Source organism: Gavia stellata, chromosome 2, assembly GCF_030936135.1.
Source record: "Gavia stellata isolate bGavSte3 chromosome 2, bGavSte3.hap2, whole genome shotgun sequence".
NCBI lineage: Eukaryota > Metazoa > Chordata > Aves > Gaviiformes > Gaviidae > Gavia > Gavia stellata.
The window spans coordinates 35,161,022-35,183,260 of NC_082595.1; the positions used below are offsets into that span (position 1 = coordinate 35,161,022).

At 43.9% G+C, this 22,239-nt stretch overlaps 1 protein-coding gene across 1 annotated transcript in view; it reads left to right on the plus strand.

Moving 5' to 3' along the window:
• The first annotated feature begins 6,243 nt into the window (after positions 1-6,243).
• The window catches only part of PDE10A (phosphodiesterase 10A), a 188,064-nt gene continuing 172,068 nt past the window's right edge, over positions 6,244-22,239 (plus strand). Inside the window, exon 1 of the mRNA XM_059835550.1 lies at positions 6,244-7,096. Within this exon, the coding sequence (XP_059691533.1) occupies positions 6,244-7,096 (853 nt within the window). The remainder of the gene's footprint in view (positions 7,097-22,239) is intronic.

The window sequence follows — 22,239 nt, forward strand, 5'->3', positions numbered from 1 at the left end:
ACAAAAATCCTGATAACCCTATTTATTTTTCTTGCAATAAAAATGGCTATTCCAATAGTATTAGGTAAGAACAGTGCTGTTGCCTACCATGCCAACTGTTACGTCATTTGCTGTTTGTTTCATTACTACCTAAGAGGCCCTGGTCCCAAGCCAGGATCCGTTTGTGCGGGACATGATTCAAAAGATGGTCTTTGTATCAAAGAGCTTACAGTGTTTATGGTGCTTTGGGTTTATAACATAGCATCTCAGTAAAAAGAGCTGCTGTTGGAGTTTTAATTTAGTTAGAGGACCGTTTCTCTGGAGGGGGATCCTCTACTTTACTTTAACAAAAGTAACTTAAGCCCAAACAGGTGTTTCCTTTTCTGAACACCCTTTAAATAAAACCAATAAATATCTGGTCTTTGTGCTGCATAGGACAGCACAAAATGGTAGATGGCATCATAAGGTTTTCTTTAGCTTCTTTCATAGCCTTCGATAGGAAACAAATCTGAGTACCATTATTGTAAATATTTCCCTTTGTACATTGGCACTAGCTTTTTTTCTTCCTTTTAAAATTAAATTTATCTTGCTTTTTATTACAATGTAATGTGTAGTGATATGTCTACCTGAAAATTTTGAGATTAAAGAAGTCCTACCCTTGCATATGAGGTATCTTCTTTCCATAAAGAATTGCAATTTTCCCCTGAAAAATAATACTGAAAACTTTACATAGTTTTGTGTGTTTCTAAAAGGAAAAAGTTGCCAGGAAAAGACATGGTCTTCACAGCTTTATTACTGTACCCACCATCATACATCACATAGCATAGCACTTCTAGAGAATCTTTTATTGTTTATAGTTCCAGCCACATAACCTTTCAGATGTCATCTTGCAGATCAGAAAGTGAAGTGACATAAGCAGAACAAAATACTGAGAGCAAACAATATATTTACTTTTGTTTTCTTTTTCTTTATGTCAGTTATCTCTGAACAGACCTGGACTGCTTAAAAAAAAAAAGTGGTGTTTTGATTTGCTGAATGAATTGCATTTCAGTTTGGATCTCTCAGTATTTCTTCTGCATCTGGACTAGGTAATTCCCAGAAACACTTTCAAGATGGCTGCTAGCACATGTTTGCACGTTATCAACACTTGCAGTTAATATTCTTGTGGAAAAGAGGTGGCTTGTATGAGTGCTTATGGGAATCAAAGAAAATGGCCGATACATATCCTTTAAACAAATTTACTCCTTGCATGTGTACGGCGTTTGAGAATAATCCTTTGTAAAAAGAATCACTTATGAAATAGGGTTCTCTATAAATTACTCTAAAGGTTTATAGAATAAGGCTTTAGGAAACAATGTCTGTTCTGTAGGTTTCTAATTTATGATAGCAATTCAGTAGCTGGGTAATAATTACTGTATTCTGTAAGATCATTTAGCAGAAAAACCCTAGAAAAAAATGCAATTATTTTTAATAACTTGCACAGGACTTTTCCATAAAGGATTTAATTTGGGGCTATATTTACTCAGCTCTAGAACTTGGGTTTTAGCTGCATTTATCCTTTTGCTCCCCCGCCCCACCTTTCCAGCATGTTGCCTTCTCTGTATTTCATTGTGGCTGCTCCTGCTCCACCAACACTCAGGTGGTTGGTTCCATTCAGCAACTCTCCTGCCTTCATCCTACATTTTTCTAAACTCCTTTTCCCCATAATATGTCTTATTCCTTATTTTTTTCAAGGAATTGATCATACATCATAGAGGGGACTCTTAGGATATAAGGATGATGAGTGAGATAAGAGGATTTACCAGGCAAAAGAGAGGGACCAGATAAAAGATGAGTCACTGTCATTCTTAAAATGTAGCAGACAGAATTGGGAAAGAACAGGTGTTTGGTTTTAAGCTGTATTTAATACCAAACAACCATTGTTATAACTTGATTTTACTTTTTCCCCACAATGTTTTCCTTCAAGTATTTCAATTAATATTGCCAAATTATTGCCAAACAGGCTTATTTGCTGTTTTCAAACCAGGCCTGTTCCTGGAAGTACGATGCCTGCTAGACCTCCTGATGGCTTCAGTGGGAACTCCAACTCCTGAACTCTTGTGAAATCGCATTTACCCATCCTCATACAACCAAAGACTTTTGCCGACCATTGCACTGAGACAGCGCATTCATACCAGAACCCTTGCACCTGATGAAGTAGATGCATCAGAGTATTTTAATTTGCATTTCTTTGTGTTTCAGAGTTTTTAAAATCCTTTTTTGGGATGATGTAGCAAACCTTACTGTTTCACATCAAAAATTCCTATTGGAGTGGGTGAGACTTTTCCGGTAAATGATGTGGGTGTACGGTTAGTACCACAGTGACATCATCGCTCTGCGGCAATGGAAACTGCCATGCTGACTGAGCAATGAAAACCCAGACTGACAGATAGATTGGGGAATGAGCAAATGGGATTAATCACTAATTTATCCCCAGGTATTGAGATGGCCACCAGGCATCTTTGACTTGTCTGCAAATCCATATATTTTACAAATATATATGTACAGAGCTTGAAAATTAATTTTCACTGTCATCTAACTTTTCTTCTGTAATTGCTTTTGCTTGCCCAGCCAAGAAGCAGGTGACCAATCAGGTATGAATTGCCAGTGGCTAATGAATAATAAGCAAATGAACAGTTTGTAAATAACCCTTAACCTGAAAGCTGCTTGTCTAGAATATCTGATGATTTCTTACAAATCAAAATGTTTTTTGCCTGGTTTGCTGAATATACACATCCATATTTATACATGCACAATTCACAGTCCTTGTATAAATACACAGATACCCAGTTTCAGGCAGTGATATTTGAACAACTGTAGTTTGGATGAATGACAATTGAGGAATTTAGCATAGATTAGCATAGTCAAACAAGATTTCTACAATTATAAATCGACGATGTAAAGTTTCGGTAATTTACTCACGATATTGACAGAACAATTGGGGACTAATCTGTCTAAAGGAGCACCTTTCATTTTTTCAGGTGAATAGCTCTTGCTTTTTGTCAGTCATTTCAGTCCGATTATCTCTTTCAGTTTCAACATCTTAGTAAAAGAGATTTTCTAATACGAAGTTGTTAAGCAAAGAGGCTGCAACAACAAAACACAATTCACCGAAGTTTTGTTTCCATCAGCTAAGCTTTTTCTCAGAGAATTTAAATATTTGCTGGATCTCTAGTGATCCTCCTGCAGTTGAGAGAAAAGCTCTATAAGTAAAGTAGGTAAATAATGTTGGGATTTAAGGAAATAAAAGCACTTCACACAAATAGATCTATGAAATTGAAGTTATTAAGCCGTTTTGATAAAGTCAAATTTACTAAAAGAAAATGGATCATAGAAGCAGATGCAGTTTTCTGTGTTTTAGTTCAGGATTTTTAGGCAACAGCAGGTTTTAAGAACGATGCAGATGAAAACAGTTTAGTAAAACCTGCCCTCTCTGAGGTTTTTTTTGTTTTGTGGGGGGTTTTGTTTTGTTTTTTTTAAATGAGAATCTTTGAGTTGTTTTGGCATTTTAAACCTTTTGCAAACTCTGTGGATTGTTTCTCACTGTTACAGAACGTTCAACTAGCTGAAAACACATTTTAATTTGAAAGCGTTGTAATTTTTAGTGGAACATCTTCTTTTGCAGCCTTCCAGATTCACAGTGATACACAAAGACTCTAACTTTGGCTGGAGTTAGTGTGTATTCTAGCATTAAAAGAAGTCCTGAAAAGATATATATATAAAATACCTGAACGATTTAAAATAAAACCCAAAAGCGTAGGTTTATATTGTTTTCAAAGCAGGAGTCGAAATTCGAAAGGGAAGAGCCTAATTGTGAACGGAAATAGGAAGATTGCGGTGGCTGGATGGGGATTCCCCCAGACCCGCTAACGCAGCACCTGGAGTCACACCGGACGGACGGCGCGGAGGTTTGGTCTCCGGAAGAGGGAGGAGGAAAACCGAACGGCCCGCGTTTCGGGTGCCCCGCTGGCGACAGCGAAGGAAACAACTTCTCCGCGAGCATCTGCAACGGTTTCCGCGGCGCCTGCCCCCAGCCCCCCGGAGCAGGGCGGCGCCCGCGCCGGCCCGCCTGGGTCCCCGCCGCCGAGAGCCGGTCCCCGGCGCACCGCAACAAAATCTGCCGCCAGGGGCACGGCGGCAGCCCCCGCCGGGCGGGCACCGCCGTGGCGGCCGCTTCTCCGCCCGCTGGCGGGCGGGAGCGCCGGGGGAGCCGGCCGTCTGCCTGGGGAACGCGGTTCCCTCCGCCCCGTCCAGGTACTTGAGGAGAGGGAGCCTCGGCCGGGACGTGCTGCCGAGGCGGGATGGCACTGCGGCGTGGGCCGGCCTAGCCCCACAGCGGAGCCCCGGGAGGTGCCCTCCGCGCTGGCGGCTGGCGCCGAGGCTGCCCCGCAGGGAGCCGGCTGCTGCCAGCCCGGCGCTCGGGCGGGCGGCTCGGCTCTGCGCTTCAGCGTCCCCTCTGCAAGCGAGGAGAGCCCCGCTGCCCGCCAGCCGCCCGCCGGGCGAACGGGGGCGAGGGCAGGGCGGCCCCCGCCCAGGTGCGCGCCGCCGCCTCAGGGCGAGGGCAGGGGTGCCACGGGCTCTACGAGCGGCCCGGGCCACGAACGATCCTCGCCGCTTAACGGCGCTGACGGGGCTGCGGGGCGAGGGGAGAGGCTGTCCCCGGAGGGCAGGGCGGCGGCGGGCCGCCCGTTGCCCTGGGGTTCCTTCCGTTAAGCTGACAGGCGGCGCGGGACAACGGCTGCCCATCCGCCGCGTCTCGCTCGGCTCGACCCGAAGGAAGCGCCCCGGCCGGGGGAGGCCGGGCTGAGGGGAGCCCCGCGGCCGGTTGGAGACGCCGGCCCCCCCTCCCCGCTGCCGGAGGTGAACTCCGGTAGACTTGGATCTCCTCGCCCGCCTCTCGGCGGCGGCTGGCGCCCAGGGCAGAGCGAGTTCGGGGCGAAAACGAAATATGTGGGGCGGGAGCTTCCAGCGCAGCCCTCGGCCCCGCTCCGTTCCGAGCCCGCCCTCGGGCTTCCCTTGGCCGGGCGTTTGCCCGGCGGCTGCCCCGTTGAGGGACGCCGTAGCGCGGCCCGCCGAGGCGCCGCGCCGCCGGGACGGGCGGGCTGCGGCCGGGCTGGCGGGGCGGGGAGGCGAGGCGAGGCGTCGTCCGAGGGGCCGGCGGCGGTGGCGGGACGCTCCTTCGCGGGGAGCGGGGCCGTCTGGGGGCTGCGGGGTGGGACCCCGCCTGCGCGGGGACCCCGCCACGGAGTTGGGGTGGCGGCTGGTCGGCGCGACAGGCTCTGCTGGTGAGCGGCGCCGCCTGTGCCTGTGGAACAAGGCCGGTGGCGGCCCCGGAGCCACGCCGCACCTGAGGCCAGGGTCTGAGGTAGCCCCTCGGGGAGCCGGACGGCTTGGAGGGCTGGGGCTGAGGGGTAGGTGGCTGCAGGTGTGCCAAGTAGAGATTGAGGGCGGGGAGGGGAGAGAGGGGGCTGAAGCAAACACGTGTGATGCGGGGCATCGGGGAGGGACTGTGCATCCCCGTAGAGGAACGGGGGTTCGATGCCCCACAGAAACGCAGGGGCAGCTCTCTGGCATCTTCATCCCAGGCGCCGCAGGGCGTCTGCCTTTTGATCTCGGTGGCTGGCAATATCTGTTTAAAAGAATGAGGCCGCATAGGGAGGATCTTTTTCTCGTGTCTCTCCCTGCGTTGCCTTTAGGTAACCGCTGTGCTGTAGCTCCTGTGTGTGCGCGCCTGGCAATGAGAGGAAGGGAGGCAGCCTGGGAAGCGCTGGCTCCGCCAGTGGGCGTTTTCTGGCGGCCGGGCTGGTGTTGGAAGCGGCACTGCAGTGATTTTATCTGCCTCTTTGCAGACGCGCACGCACGTACGGGGCAATAATTGCCTCGCTCGAAGGAAATACAGATTGTTGCCGTTTTCTTGCTTTGAATGCGAGGTGGGAGCATGAGGAAAAGCGGACTTTAAAGAGGGATCGGAACCGCTTGGCGGTCAGTAGCGCCCTGTCCCCTCCGGCCTAAAGGGGGAACGGAAATGTGAGGATTTTATGAGGGCGGGGAGCCGGGGTGCGGAGGAAACACTCCCCGGGGGTTGCTGGAGGGAACGAAGGACCGAACCGCGCGTTGCCTCTCGTTTGGCTCCGGCCTTTTTCGGCTTCCCCTTTCGCTGTACTCCGGTATCTCTCCTAGACGTCCTGCCTTAAACTACGGCGAAAGGGAGGGAAGAGCGGAAGCATGTCCAACCCGGAGAAGCGGATCTTATCCCGCCCCTCGGCCCCCCTGGCTGCAGCACCCGGGGAAAAGCCCGGCTCCGGCAGCCGCCCGCTCCACTCCCATGGCCAGAGCGGCGGAGGTGGAGGCAGCGGCGGGTCTCCTCCTCCTCCCCCCGCTCTTGGAGGCGGCTCGGCTGCCTGCAGCTCCCTCTCTCTCCTCCTAACAACCACCAGCAGCAGCAGGAGCCGTGCTGCAGGGACAGCCTCCTCCGCCGCCTCCGCCAGCATCGTCCCCAGAGCGGCAGCGGCTCCTTTCCTCGCTCCAATCCCCTCCTTTTCCTCCGCTTCTCCATCTTCTTTTTACTTCTTGCCGCCGCCTCCTCGTTTCCCCTCCTCGTCTTCCTTTAACCTCACAAGTCTCCAAGGGAGGGAAGGAGGAGGAGAGGCAGCGAGAGCGGCAGGAGGAGGAGGAGGAGGAGGAAGAGATGTTGGCGGAGCAGCAGCAGCAGCTCACTTGATCGCCCATCCAGGCGGCAGCGGCAGGAGGAGACTCTTCTGTTCTTCCTCCATCCAGGGCTTGCTGCTCCGTTCCGCAGCCGGCGGCCCCGGGCAGCACCACTCCCGGCTCCTCCTCTCCCCAGCCGCCTCTCGCCCGTGGTCCTGCAATTCCCTCGGTGCTGCAGCAGCAGCAGCCCGCGGCGACGGGATCCGAGGAGGCGACGGCCCCGGCGGGAGCAGGACTCCTAGGCGGCAGCAGCGGCAGAGAGGCGCCTTCTTCTCCTTCTCGTCTCCCCTGCTCCTAGGGCCAGACATGGAAGATGGATCTAATTCTGCAAGCTGCTTTAGGAGGTTTACGGACTGTTTCTTGAGCACAAGTAGGTACCGGAGCGCTGTGCCCGGCGGCGGGTCGCGCGTGTCTCGGGGGGAGGCGAAGGGCTGTGTCCGAGGCTGGGTGCATGCCTTGAGGAAAGGGCATTTCTTTGTGAGTGGGGGGGAGGCGAAGACACAAAGGGGCCGTATACGTGGGGCGTGCGTGGACGCATGGAGGAGCGGCCGGGTGTGTACTGAGGATGCACGGACAAAGGAGATGCTCGATGTAACTGCGTGCTCTTTGTGTCAGCTGGCTGTTAACGCCTCGGGGATTTCGGCATCGTTTCGGCATCAGACAACTCTACGTGTATGTGTGCCAGCCTTTCACTTGGTGCATGCTTAATTTGCTCAGGAATGATGCGTAGGGGAACGGAGACTTTCCCCCCTACTTACTTGAAGAGGCAATAAGGAAGCATTATGGTATCGGCAGTTGACAGAGAAGCGGCGGTGGAGGGCGAAAAGGGTGAAATGTGTCGCTGCTTCTGCACCCCCCGTCAGATATGCCACACGCCTGCAAATTCGGTGGCTTTGAACCGGCTTTGGTGCTGGGTGCCACCTTCCCCTGGCCGTGGCTCATTGCAAGGCGGGCGAGGAGCCGGAGAAGGAAACATGTGCTCCTTGCTGTGGGGGCTGGCGCTGAAGCGAGGATAGTGACCGGCTGGCGGGGAGGGCGGAATAAAGGGGGCATTGAGGCGCTCCGTAAAGGGCGCTCCGCAGCGAGCCTCTTCCGCTGCCGGCGAAACCTTCACCGCTCCCGCCGAGCCCAAACGCGGGGGAAGGGCGCGGGGCCGCGCTCGCCCCGTGTCGGGCGCCGGGAGTGGGGCGAGAGCAGCCGCTCGGCCTCTCGCTGCGGGGCTCGGCGAGTGCCCTCCCCGCGCTGGGCGGGGGAGCCCGGCGGCAGCGGGGGCCGCTGGCCGGCCCGAGCCGCTGAGGCGGGTTGTGAGCGGCGGGAGGAGGGTTTCGCATGGCAGAAACTCCCCGTTCATAGGGACACGGCCCGGCTCCCCCTCGGGTGTCTGGCCCCGAGCCTGCCGCTGCCGCCTTCCCTCCCCGAGGCGTTTCACTCATACACCGCGCCCCGCCGGGTGGGTGCCCCGGGGCTTCGGGCTGAAACCTCCCGCGGTTGGGCTGCCCGTGCCCTCCCGCCAGCCCTCAGCTCCAGCGCCCCGCCGGGAAATGTGCTGGGGTTCAGTTTGGTCTTGGGATTTATGAATTCCCAAGCGGAGTGTGTATCAGGGCTAAAATACATCTTTTTTTTTTTTTAATCAGAGCCTTTTTTTGCTTGCCTAATGTTTTGATGCTTAGGGTGACTTCAGTCAGATGCGGTTATTTGTTTTTTGGTTTGTTTTTTTTTTCTTTTTGTGTTAATTTCTTAAATCATAGATTTATGCCTTAAAGTGTCCCTAAACTTGCATTTTAGTCTGTTAACGTACTTTTATTAGGTGGCTTTTTGGATACAGATGAATAGTACGTAGTTGACACATGTATGTATTTTGGGGGGATGTGAGAAGAACTATAGAGATGTCGGCTGAAACCCTATTATTTGTCTTATTGCCTTCCACCTATCTTTAGCACAATAGCCTGCAAGCATGGTAGTACTTGTTCTGTTCTACGGTAGAGGTGAATAAAGATGACCATATATTTGCTGCATTGTCTTTTTGAAACTTTATGCAATAGTTGATTATGTTTCAGAGCCACATACTTATTTAGTTTTGAGGCCTGAAGGGAATCCTAAGCTCTTCCAGTTTTTATTTTGTCTGTGTTTGGGAGGGCTAGAATGCTGTCGTGTGTGGTGCAACTCTGATGTTTTAAAATAAGTGGTCTTGGGAGCAAGGGACCGAGCCAGGCAATGTGTGTCATGTAGGGCAATTCTCCCCTATGCTGGACCAAGAAAAAGATGACACGGAAAACATCAACTCTGTTCAAAACACCGTTTTAAAAGCAACGGTGAATTCAGCTTAAGCTATTTTATGAACACTTGAACACAAGAAACCTGGTCATCTTTGATTGTGACCTCTGACTGAAGATTTTCCTGCAGGCAGGAAAGGAGCAGAACGGTTCTTTCCCCTCCGAGTTTACTGTTTACTGATGTCTAAGAAGACATGCAGCCTCTCTGCGGAGACACTTTCTGTGCCCTGCAGCCTGCTCTCATGAAACTTTCAAGAAGCTAAATGCCTGATATCTCTACTTCTCTTTTGAATGTGATTGAAACTGGCCAATGGGCTCAAAAGGTATTAGTGAGGTCAGAGGGACAGACATCCATGTGCATACATATGTACATATGCGTACACTTCCCTCCCTCCCTGAGTGATTGCATAAGTCTGATTTCCTTAGGAAACCAGGCTGAAAAAAGGAGTGGAGGGAAGTCAAACAAGATACTATTCAGTTCTAGTGCAGCTACTGCAAAGAGTACTTGTCCAACTCTTTGGAGTACTGTGCACAGTCCTGGTTACAGTGCAGCCGGAAGGCTATTATTGTTTTGAAGAGGATGAGATCATGTAGAATAATGAAGATAATGTGCTATATCTCCTAGCTTTTGTTTCCTGAATTGTATTTTAGCTTCTAAATCATACGTGTATATATATACACATATATATACTGTTTGACTTTAAAGACAAAAAAGTCTAAATATTTTTACGGGCAAACTGAGGAGTTCTGTAGGGAAGAGGGTTGAGATGAGCTCTTTTGGAAGGGAGATTTAAAAGTGACTTAACAGAATCCTCAAGACTGGAAAACAGTGAAATCGCTAGAGATGTATTCTTCTTCCTCCTCTGTGCTCTTTCAACTTGCATGCTCTCCAGTCAGGGTTTTGTTAGAAGGTTCTTGATATTATTAAAATTTTAGGTTTTTAGTCCAGTACTGGACTGGATTGCAGAAGTGTATATGAACTTTGTGTGGTGTGTGTTGTTTTTCTTAACTGTTTAAAATCTGTAACTTGGTCCATAACACAGTGTTTTGAGAAATTTTTAGTACCTAACATCCTGGATCAATTCTCAAGTGGAGTTCTACCGTATTTAGCATGCTGCAAGCTGCCAGGTATTCCAGGTTTCTGTGAAACGTCTTACCTTCAGGGGAGCATCCCATGTTCCTTCTACATTCAAGGTGTCTCAAGCTGCATATGTGTAGCGTATTTCATCTGTGTCCCATGAGTCTACTCACAGGTATGAGTATTTTACAGTATGGGGGCTTTCTGCTTGTCAGGGTATTACTGGTATATTGATATTTTATACAGAGTGACCTTTTATCTGGCTTTTTTTTTTTTTGTGATGCAGCAAGTTTATCCTGCACCTTCACATGCCAGATGCTAAGACTTTCCAATTGAGTAGTACTCTAAGAAAGAGTAGATGTCGTAAGATCTGTAGTTGTGGAAGAAAATAGCAATTAACATTTAAATAAAGTTAAAAGTATTCCTGTTACCTGCGTTAATGGGAAAGTTAATCTTTGCTTGACTTTCTTTTTTTTCCTGGTCTGTATATTCATTACTTGCAATCAGGGTTCTGTAAGCCAAATGCTGATCTTCAGCAATGAATCCCATGTGTAAAGGTGGACAGGGTTTGGTTTACAATTAAATCATCCTTAAAATTTAGATGCTGATGTAGAAAACAGAATTGTCTCTGGTTTTCACCCCAGGGATTCTGGCTCCGCATTAATTGAAAGCAAAATTGTCACTGAAGTGGTGTATAGTTATGGTAAGTGATGTCATTCAGCTGCTCCCATCAGGACTGATGTTTCATAATACCACATTTTATAGTAATGTATAGGAACACCATGTATCCTGGTCTGAAGCAATGCCATTCTATTTAGAGGGATAACGGACCAATACATAGGGCAGACAGCAAGGAATGGCATGGGAAGGGAATGGAAACCGTGCGGACACAAGCAGTTAACAGTGAAGGAGGGCTTGTTTGTCTGAGTCAGACATTTTTACAAATGGTTGTCTATAAAGCATGCAGTTTACATTTGAAATAACTAATACTCTGTCCCTTTGACTCCTCAGCTCTGCTGCCCATGTTTGCCTGATGGCTTGGGGGTACCTAGCGCTCCTAGGCCTTGAGAAAGGAGGTAACGCCTTCACTGTTAACTCAGTAAGCTTGCTCCTTGTGTAAAATGGACTGTGGAAGGTGTGATTATGCACGGTGAGATAGTGTAGGTGAGTTGGCAGTTGGTTTCTCTTTGTCACTTGTGCGAGCAGGATGGCAGCTCATTTAAGATTCTAACGCAAGGCTGGCGGCTCCAATCACCCTTTTTGTGTCCTTCTTCCTTTTGCTCGTGTTCAAGCCATACTCATTGGCTGGACATGGTGAAAACCTGAAAGCGTAAAGATGAGTTTTTATTTCCGCATATACGTGACTTAGTGAGTTGATTTTGAAACAGTCATGTGAATGCTCATTAGTGGAAATGATCTAGGGCATATACTTGGCTTACTTGGTTTTAAATTTTCTGTTGTACAGATCAGTGCAACAGTTCAGTTTTAAGATTTTGTGCTGTATTCTAGTACAAATAGATTATGCCTAACAGTCTCTCAATGTTCTCGAATCATGAACTTAGTTTTAAATTTGGAAAATAAGACTGAGAGTCTCTGTGTGTGTGGATTTATAACTTAGAAATGGCGTATGCAGCTTGTTGTTAAAAATAACACACATTCATTTAATAGAATGTTAACTTTGTCTGTGATTAAAATCGTATTTCAGTTTGGTGAGGCTAATATGAGCTAATTTTTTTTTAATGCTACTTTAAAAAGTGTTTTAGTTTCAAGTCATTATGTTTAATACTTCAAAGTTCAATGTCTTTTACAGTATTCTAGTTTTTGCACTTTTGGCACTATTATTCTAAATGAAAGCTAAGATCATAAGGAAAAAAATATATATGAAAACAAAAAGGGCTTTTTTTTAATTTTGTTTTTATACTCCCTCTGCTGGCTGTTTCAATTACAAGTACCTGTACTTGAACTTTGTTACTAAATCTACTCTTCCTTTACTGTTTTATCAAACGAGCAGTAACGTGTATTGATTTCAATCTGTATTTAAAATACAAAAAAGGGTCTAAAATTGTGAAATGAAGAACCACTATTTGCAGGAATGGAAAATTTGACACCTGTTTTATGGAGCAATGTTTTTGCTTTTGTTATATCTTGTATTGATCTGAACTCTAAAAACAATTGAATCTTTTGGTGCGTGGGCCACATCTTCATCAGTAAATATCACAGAAATAACAATTCCTATATTGTAAAGATTTAGTTATCTATTCCATTTATTGTAACAAATTTACTGCCCAGCTTTGAAGAACAGCTGTGGCAAAACCTAAATAATTATACTATGTTTTGTTATGTTAAAAAAATAAAAATCATTCACGATTTTGACTTACATCTACTTAGTTAGCTACAAGGCTGCACTCAAAGTGTTCTGCAGAAGTAATGGATAATTTCTTAAGATACTGTTTTTAGTACACTAGTATACAGTAGTGTTAATCAAAAATATTTATAGCACTCAAAAATTATAATTCTTAGGAACTTCAGAGATTATGTACAAGGATTGCTGTATATATTATTGAAATGAAGCCATTGCATTCCTCATGGATGTCAGTTATGGTTAAATTTTTTCAATATTTCTTGTTGATATTTCTGCTAAAGATCCAGACTTTGCTATGTAATGTGTCCTCGCTTGTGCTATTACTTGGCTTCCCACTATCAGAGTTTGAAGAGTGCCACCTACTGATTGACAGCTCTGTGCAGTACTTCTTTCCTTTGCCATCTGAAGGCTCTTCACAACTCAGCCTCAGTTATCTTGTGGGATGTGACAAGTTGATGTGGTTGGACGTGGCAACTGTGCTGAGTCAAGCCTCAGCTTTGACCTCTTCTATTAAATGATGCTATTTTTTCTTTCTAATTTGTTTCAAGGTGAGGAAACAGGATTTTCATCCTGGGAGGTGGGCTTCCCCCGCCCCCCTTGTCCCCTTTTTAAAAGCTTGTGAGAAAGTGGTGTATTTCTGTGGTTTCATCATCACTTCTTGTCAAGCTGTCATCATTAGCGTGGGAGGAACCAGCTTGGCTGATGTTTATAGAAGACTTTGGCTTCTGCTATGCCAGACAATGTATTGATGTGTTGCACACTCGAATGAGACAGTTCAAAAGGCAGGTAACAGACTCGCAATTCTGACTTTATTAACAAATGAACATTCCAAAATGCTCATGATGTGTTTGTTTTTGCAGGGGAGAAGGATAATCTGGTTAACAAGTTCTAAATTTTTATGGTAAATTGATGAATTCATCTTTACTGTTAGTGCACATTGAGAATGCGTTGCTTCAACTTAGAAGTATGCTAATTATGTTCTTGGGGGGGAAAAAAAACTTGGCAAGAGTATGAATTAGTTCAAAAATGTGTATCATTTACATACTTACAAGGAACACCTTTATTTCAGAGTTCTTTTTATATCTCTTCTTCCCAGTGATTCGCCACAGGAAGCTTTCTTAATTTCCAGCTCCTAAGCACCTTGTCATAGGTGGCATTAAGAAGAAAAAATACTGTGTTTCCAAATTTCATATTCTTTTGAAAAATACTCTGATAACAAGTTTTAGTGTGGGTGAGTGAGATTTTTAACAATAAAATGTCACATTATTAAGAGATGCGAAATCTTATGGCTCAGTAGGACTGGAATTGGGGTCTTTGTATCACTTGAAGGTTTTCCAAAGTAATTCTGGCTCAAGAATACCAAAAGAGAAGGTTTGTGGATGTTACTCGCTGCCTTTAGAGAACTCATATTCATTTTAATGGTTTCTAATTAAAATAATAATAAAAACCCTCAACATAGAAGTAGCAGTAGTAATCTCACCTTCTTTGATGTTGGGACCCAAATAAGAGATTGTCAGGATTTGAGACCAGTTAATCCACCTTCCGTCTGGAAACTGTGAAGATTTAATGCTTTCATTAACACTTATTGATCTGATTCCTTGTTTCTGCATTATCAACCAACTCCCGTGCAGCTGAGCTGTACTTCTCTTAACAAAGTTTATTCAGCTGTTAATAATTCCAGCATTCTTCCTTCCTCTTATCTTTCCACTTGCATTAAAAAGAAATCCCCTAATGTCAAGCCAGAAATAGTTCCTAAAGGAAAGAAAACTTTTGCATCTGAAGTTCTGACAACTTTGTACAGAAACGTTGCGTCTCTAATCCTTCTGATCCATACGTACCAAAATAGCAGATATTTCTAGCTGCTGACAAGCATTGCCGTGTTCACCTTAATAATGCTGTTAACTTTGCTTTGCCCTGTGGGGAAATTTCCTAATTGGCAGGAAAAATGCCACTTTCTTTGTCACAGATATTTTAGTAGCATTTCTGCAAAGTTGGGGTGTTCTGCTGGTTCAGAGAATAAGATGCTTAGCCTGAATTATGGTGGCTAAGTGTGCATCCTGTTTATTCTTTCGTAGGTTTCCTCATTATCTACTAATTTTTATTTCCCCATTGTATCTCTTCCATAGTGTCTTACTTCCAAACTGGGTAAAGCTACTACCCTCTCTTCTAATGGTTTTTGACTTATTCTTAAAAAAAAAAAAGTTATGTGCCTTAGTATTTCACTAATGATTTTTTTCCCTAACACACAGCAGTTAAGTTTATGATAACTCATTCTTTTACTTACACTGTTTTTTTGTGTTTATATTTTGATTTTCTTTCATGCATATACAGATACCTTGGCAACTTCTCCAGAGTGAATTCTTTCTTGGAACGTAGCTCTGTCGGCTGTGCTTTCTTTGCATGGCTTTCTCTTTCTTTCAGTTGTGTCTGTATATTTGGCTTAATATTATTTCCTCCTTGTCCACCCATCAGCTTATTTTAGCTGATGCTTCCTTCTTGATTGCTGAATTGTGTTCATTTTGTTTCTTCCTGCAGTGGGCCTGTGTCTTACCCTGTCCTTTTTACAATGTTCTTATTTTCCCCAACTGCTTTGGTTGTGTGAAGGCACTATGCTGCTGCTGCTGCTCTTCTTCTGGTGTAGTTCACTTTGGCTGCATTGTCTCGTTTTTTTTTGGTAAGACTAAATCTTGCATGGCAGTTTGAAAACTCTTGCTACGTGTTCTGTATTTGCAGTGACTCATTGTATTTCCTAATCTGCCACTGTCTGCCCAGCCCTAAGTGTGATGTCAGTAGAGATTTTTTCCCTTGCTTTTTTAAGCAGACGTAGGACTGATGAAAGTTACTGTTTGATGTAACAGGAAACTGAACTCATCTGTTCTTAAAACAGGCACTGCCTTAGCCAGTATGCTCAGGTTTCATAATGCCAGGCTCCTTTGTCTCTCGCTTGTGAGCAAATCGCTTTTGTGTGGATGTGTCTCACTGTTCCTGTTTCTTCAGGCTTCAGTTTTCACCAGTAAAGACTTTCAAGACAACTACCCTCGAGACGCTGCTTTTTCATGAATCTTGAGTCTTAAATGTAGTTCCGTGGCCTTCAGTTCATGTATATGAATGCAAGAGGGTCTTGGGAATAGAGGTGTCCTTTTAGAAGTGCTTTCAAGAGGTCAGAGAGTATGGGTGACCTGCAGTCTCAGTCTCCAATATTTATACAACAGTGCATTCCCCTTACAACTTCTGGCTTAGCTCTTGTAGTAGAGACAACAGGATCATCTGGCGTATTGTAGGAACTTTCATAGGCTGGTTGTGGGTAGGAATGTGCTTGTAGATTGCGTGTTTCTTTCAAACCTTTTTTGGATGTTTGTTGGAGCTATATGCAATGCTTATACTTCTCAACTAAGCACAGAGAGGATGTGAGCTTGAGCTCTAGCCCTGTCCATTCTGTTTAATTTTTAATGTGCTCCTTGGTCCAGTTTAGACCGATGCCTAACTGCCTGCATGTGTGTTGGGAGAAAGCAAAGGGGGACTGTTCCCAGAAGGCAGTGGGAATGGTACTTGTCTCTTCTGACCTTGTGTAAGGAGAAGAGTTTAGCTTTGCAGACACAAGCTGTGTCATGCCCCTTTACTTTGTGGCTAGAGAACAGGCTCTGGGGTGTTTTGTTTTGTTGTATAGGGACATAGCCATATGGATCAGCAGAGGAATCTTTATACTGTTTGTGGCACTAGGGCAGACCTTGTTTCTACAGTCCAAGTTCTAGTGAATGTACCCCAGGTTCTCCAAAGTCCTGAATGAAAGATGCATCCAGTGAATAAGGGACCATTGCTGGAGGACAGGGCTTGCTGCCTGACTCAGTGCAATTATTTAGCTTGTCTGTCTTTGTTTCCTCAACTTGCTGCTTTGGAAGGCTTCTTAAAAGTTGTGGCTAAAATGCGTAAATGAATGTTCATACGGGAAGGAGAAGACAGAATTTGTCAGTTGACAAGGATGAATGAAGTGCGTGTGGTGATATTGCGTATCTTATGTTAAGGAAAAATGATGGAGGCTTATCCATCTATGGCAGTAGTATTGAAGGGGTAGAAATCAGAAATAGAAAAAGGTGAAGATTGGAATTGTGAGACAAGTTTAACATTTTTATTGCTCAAAGGAATGCAATTACAGCAGAAGAAAATGTTCATCCTTATAGGGAAATCTATTTATAAACTCTGAGAGGTTTCTTTTGGGGTAGATGAAAGATTTGATATGTAAATATCTCCCAGCAAATCATCAAATTTTGAAGAAATCTTTTCACTGAAGTGTAAGATTATGGGTTTTTTAAGTGTGAGGGTTATTTTTCTTTTTAATGTCACAAATGCTTTCTTTCTGCTTAACTGCAATTTTTTTCCTCTTTTTAGTAACAGCATAAATAAATGGTGACTGGTGAATCTCATGTACTTTATGAATGTACTTACAGATAACCATTTAACTTGTTTCTTCACTTTTTGTAGCTTAGTGTTATCTTCACCGATCGGCTAACTGCTATTTGACAATCTCTTGTGTATGCCAGCTGGTCACGTCTTTTACCATTATTTTACTAGGTCATTCTGAAAGTTTTCCTGTTCTACCCTGTGTGTTTTTTCTTTTTTTTTTTTTTGAAAGCTTTATTTGTAGCTTAACTTATCCACCTTGTTCCTGTTTTTTCTAACATTTTATGAAAGCATAAATACATCTACATGTAGAGTGCATGCCCCTTCTCTGTCTCTTAACATGAATCGTCTTGGATGGCTCCAGCTAACATCACTGTGGCTGATTACATTGCTGATGGTTACCTCTTGTCCATGACAAGCCTTGATTCTTGTTTACGAGATGATGCTGCAGTTTTTACCTTCTGATTTGACAGCAAGGCTCATTTTTTGTTTGTTTTTCTCCATTCAGCTGTGTGTACCTTTTTTTTAAAAAAAAAATATGTTGAACTACTCTCTTAGCACTTTGCAACATCTTGTTTTAACAACTTGTGTTTGAATCAAAGCAACTAGCTGTTCTGTTGTGCCAAGAAACACTTTTTCCCAAGCACTTGTAAAAGGAGGTTTTTGTTTTTCTTATTTGACAACAATTCTTTTGGTGTTTACGGAGCTGAAGGGAGGAATGGTAAGGAAGTTGAAATCTCCTATATATATCAAAATTGAAGAGAGAACACGAGACAAGTTACACAGTTATATTGAGCAATATTGGAATATTGAAATTCTTTTGCTAAACATAGATTGGTAAGACTTAAGCTTCGTTTAAATATAGAGATTTCCTGTGCTGAACTTCACTTTGGAACTTAAAACTGAGTTGTCAACTGATTGGAAAGTTTGTATAAAGACTTTTGTATTGGCTTAAACTAATACAAATTTGGTAGGTTTTAGACCTCTCGGAGATGAGCTCTGGCAGGTCTACTAGTGGCAGCTGAGATACCTAACCTATGCTCCTCTGCTCGAAGTCACTACCAGCTTAGCAGAGGTAGCAGAAAAAAAGCTAAAGCACATTGTCTGGCTTCCTAACCTGTGATACATGCAGAGGTGAATGTCTGCTAATATGTTGAGCTGTAGGCTGCTGAGATTGATGAATAACTGCAAAAGTGACCTTGGGTCCTACTTGTGTGCTGGTAACCTCCAGAAGCAGATTGCAAGATGCTGTTAGGAGCAATGAGGACATAAACTGTTACACCTACTTGCTTTGTTCCCCTTTCTGTCTGTTAATGCTGGAACGTATCTGACCCCAAAGCAAACCGTTTCAGGGAGATGAGACGGTAGGTGCTTGCTGACTCTCTCTGGTGTAGGGTAAGTTTTCTGCTGGTTAACGTCCTGAATAAGTTCACTGTGGAGTCAGAGGATCACTGGTGCTGGTGGGAAAACAAGCCACGTCAGCATGTCACTGGGAGCTGATGAGCGGATAACCCCTTTCATCAGCAGCTCTTCTTAGATCCACTTGGCTGTGCTTGATACAGTTACGCCATAGTTTCATGGTCACTTGAAGTTCATATAAACTAACCCTCCTGTTTAAAGAAATGGCCTAATTCTTCCTCCTTAAGGCTGCTTTTTCCTATACATGTGTACTCCTTCCTTGTGCAGGCACATTTGCGTGGCCTCATGGTGATCTAGATTGAGGAGCTGCTCTCAGTTAAAACAGACCAGGATTAAAAAGGGAGAAGATGCATGCCTTAAAGGGTTCATGAACTTCTGAAAATGAGTTGGAAGTGCATGTTTAAAACATGTTATCTAAGGTGGAAGTGTCCTTCAGAGATGGGCAAATAGCATGATTTATGTAATGTAGATTTTGCCATCTTGGAAGTCAGCTTTATGAAGGTCTCTACTTGCATGCTCAGTATTTTTTGTTTTGGTGTTTGGTTTTTTCCCCCACAAGACTTTTTGCTTCGCTTGCGTAGTACTTTACCCAGACCAGAACGTGCATGATGTTGGTGATAGGAAGTGTTACTCAGTATCTTCTTTTTCTCTCGGCACACCCTGAATCCTTCTAATTCCGTACTGAAGACCTTCAGAGGAGTGTGGAATTGCTAGTTGTCTTATGGTCTTTTCTACTGGTGGTGGTTGCATGAAATAATTTTTTTTGTACTATGGGGCAGTAATAGACTTTTGTCACTTGTGTATTACTGAAGAATGCAAAAGGGATTATAGAGAAGTACAAGACTACTCACTAGTTGTGTATACGTCAATGACTGGAGATAACCTGAAATAATAATATCCACCACCCCAACTCCCTGCCCAAGTGCTGGGTGAGCACAGACTAGTTCTTGCAACAAACCTGGAAGTTTTCTAAACCAGGAGGTTGTCTAAAAATTAGACAACATGGACACCTCTGTCATCTTTCCAAGCAATTGGGAAAACCATTTCAAATTAATGAGTGGCTACAAAGGAGAAAAATGGCAGAGCCACAATGAGACTTCATGATCTGGCTTCTAATCTGGAGATCCCTCTGCCAGACAACATTGCTTTAATGATGCAAGGAGAATGTTGCTATAGCTTCCTGTGGCTTAATTTGTTGTTGTGTTTATCTTTTTCTGTAAACAGCTCCCAGACACTGGGGATCTAGGAGCTTTGAAAGAAAAACATAATGGTGCATCGTTCTCTTCAAGGCTAACAATGAAACCAATTTAGATTAAAACCATGAAGTGAGGTGATGGTTAGTTTTGATTAGACCTACTTCTGCTGCTGCCACTTTTCTATGATACAGTTTCATTGAGGGAATAATTGCTGTTTTAGCAAGTAGCGTTATATTCATTGAGAAACGGTAAGCACAATAAAGATGTCAAGTTTACCTCACCAGCGTCACTAAGGATGGGGGGAGAAAAAAGATGAAAGAGAAGACAGAAGAGAAGATATCCTTCAGATGCTTCTACACTGCATTTGCAATTCATAGTTTTCTGGGCACTTACCATTTTCTGCGTCATTTATTGATCTTGAGCATTAGAATTTGCAGCTGTTGTGCTTCACTTTTTAATATGAATTTGGTCTGAGTTTCAGAACATAGTTTCTTCTTCCTCCCTATTTATTGGTACAGTCTGGCCACAGCTAATTGTGCTGCAGTCAGTGCTGTTGCTTAAAGAGTGAAGTATTATGCCGTACTGAGGGAGAACTGCGGTTTGGTAATGTGATGTTTTTTGTTGATGTTTTTATAACTCAAACGTGCATCTTTGCATAAGTTGGGAAATCTTTGTGAAACTATGGCAGAGCTCTTGAACTTCAAAATAATTATTGTTTTTTGGGAGGAGTATCAGTAAAGGGTGAAAATAAGGAGAAATAGATAAGCAAGTTTAAAATCATACAGTGACTGTAAAGTAATATATCTTCAGTTTAGATGATGGTTACTGATATCTTCCTATGTTGCTATTCAGCATGCACACTGTCATTTACATGCAGAAGCATGGATAATGGTGACTTCCTATCTTGTACTGCCGGAGGTTATATGTGGTCCTTTACTTACTGGTGTCTTTTATATTGTTTGGCTGTCAAAATCTTCATGTGAAGGTTTAGTCCTTCAGTTCTATCAACTGATCAGCTGATTCACAGATCAGTGAACCTTTTGAATTCAGGCTTGGGATTTATTTATACGGTTTTTAGCAGTTTATTTCTATCCCATGCTTGTTTGGTAATAATGCTGTTCTGAAAAAAAATAGCTATGTATTTATGAATTATTTTGGTAAAACACTGTAATACAAATACTGTCATCTTACTGCCATAATGCTTTCTTTTTTTGGAGCAATGCATAATTTAGGAGAGCAGCACTTTGGGTGGTACCCATTTTATATGCGTATTTTCAGCTACTTTGCTTGCATGATTTTTCTGCTGAAACACTGGGAATCTGCTCAACTCTGCACCTGTGACAGAGCAATTCAAATTAAGTAAAACAAAGACCAATAAGCTCTAAACCCCAGGGAATTCAGTGGGCATTAGATCTGAAGTCTGGATGTTCCTGCTGCTTTTTCTTCTCTCTTTGCTTCCTCCACTCATTTCTTTCTGCCTAGCCTTTGTGCTGCCTGGAACCTGTGCCCTCTCGTAAGGTGGGCAGAACTTCTGTTCTCTTTTAGCAGCCACTCGTTCATGTCTCTGTGGTCTTCCTAGCTGCTGGTTTTCATGAACTCATCTGATACGTGCATTGTTTGGTCAAATCTGATTGCAATTAGTCATAAGGTCAAAATGTATTTGTAGGGGTAAATTTGGTAGCTGAAAAGCCAGTAAGACAGTTGCATGTCTTGTTTCTTTTGACCTTCTAAAGATTTGTTGGGTTTTTGTTGTTGTTACATCTTTATTAGTTCTCTCAGTAGCACTGAGGTTCTATTAATGATGGCTCTAATTTCTTTGGATTCTGAAAATTTTTAATATTTTATGCACAAGGCAGAGATACACAGCTTCTGGGGGAGAGGTCAATGATGTTTTCAGTAGCTTGTTCCTTCTCAAGTGTAGTTTACCAAGGGACTCTGCAATCGAGTCATTGTGATGGGAAGTGCATCTCAACTGATGTAATGCATTTGTGTTTCCTGGAAACAGAACAAAGTCGCAGCTCTGCTCCATTTTGCTCCATTTAATGCAAGATTTGCCATTGATTTCAGTTGCCATGATATTTACTCCTATCATTTGATCTTTTTGTTGTAACAGGTTGTTCATGCTTTATGAATCCATCTTCCTGACATCAGTTCCTCAAAGCAGTGTTCAAAGTTTTTATTCATGAAGGATATTTTTACAAAATATTTTGAAACATGGTGCAGCCAAATCTGATTTCAACAAAACTTCTTGTCTCTTCCTCTGCAGACTATGCTAAAACAGGGAATCAACATAATTGATACAGCAAGAGGTGCTAGATGCATAAAGCTGGATGGACTTGATAGATAAATTCTTCAAATAGATTAAATACTTAATCTAATGTGTATTACTCCTGTCAGGAATATATTTTCTGATGAAGATGCATTGTTTCCTGTCAGTCTGTCTTGGAAACTAAAATGCATTCAGCTGAAACAGTATCACCTTGATCCTGTTGGCTGCAACAGTATATGTTTAACCAAATCGCTTTGCTGTATTATACATTAACTATTTTATCTTAAAAACTCATTTAATCTGAAGGAGAAACACATTGCATTTCATCACTTGCACAAATGCTGTGCATGTTTTTTCAAAGATTCAAAACAGAAATGTTCAGTGACTACTGCTGAATTTTTTTTTTTTTTTTTTTTTTTGGCCTCTGGAAAAGGATGACTGTCTTGCTAAAGTAAATTATGGCAATATATGGAAGAACATGAGCTCCATGTTATACAAGTGGTTGGTCTGAATGCTTG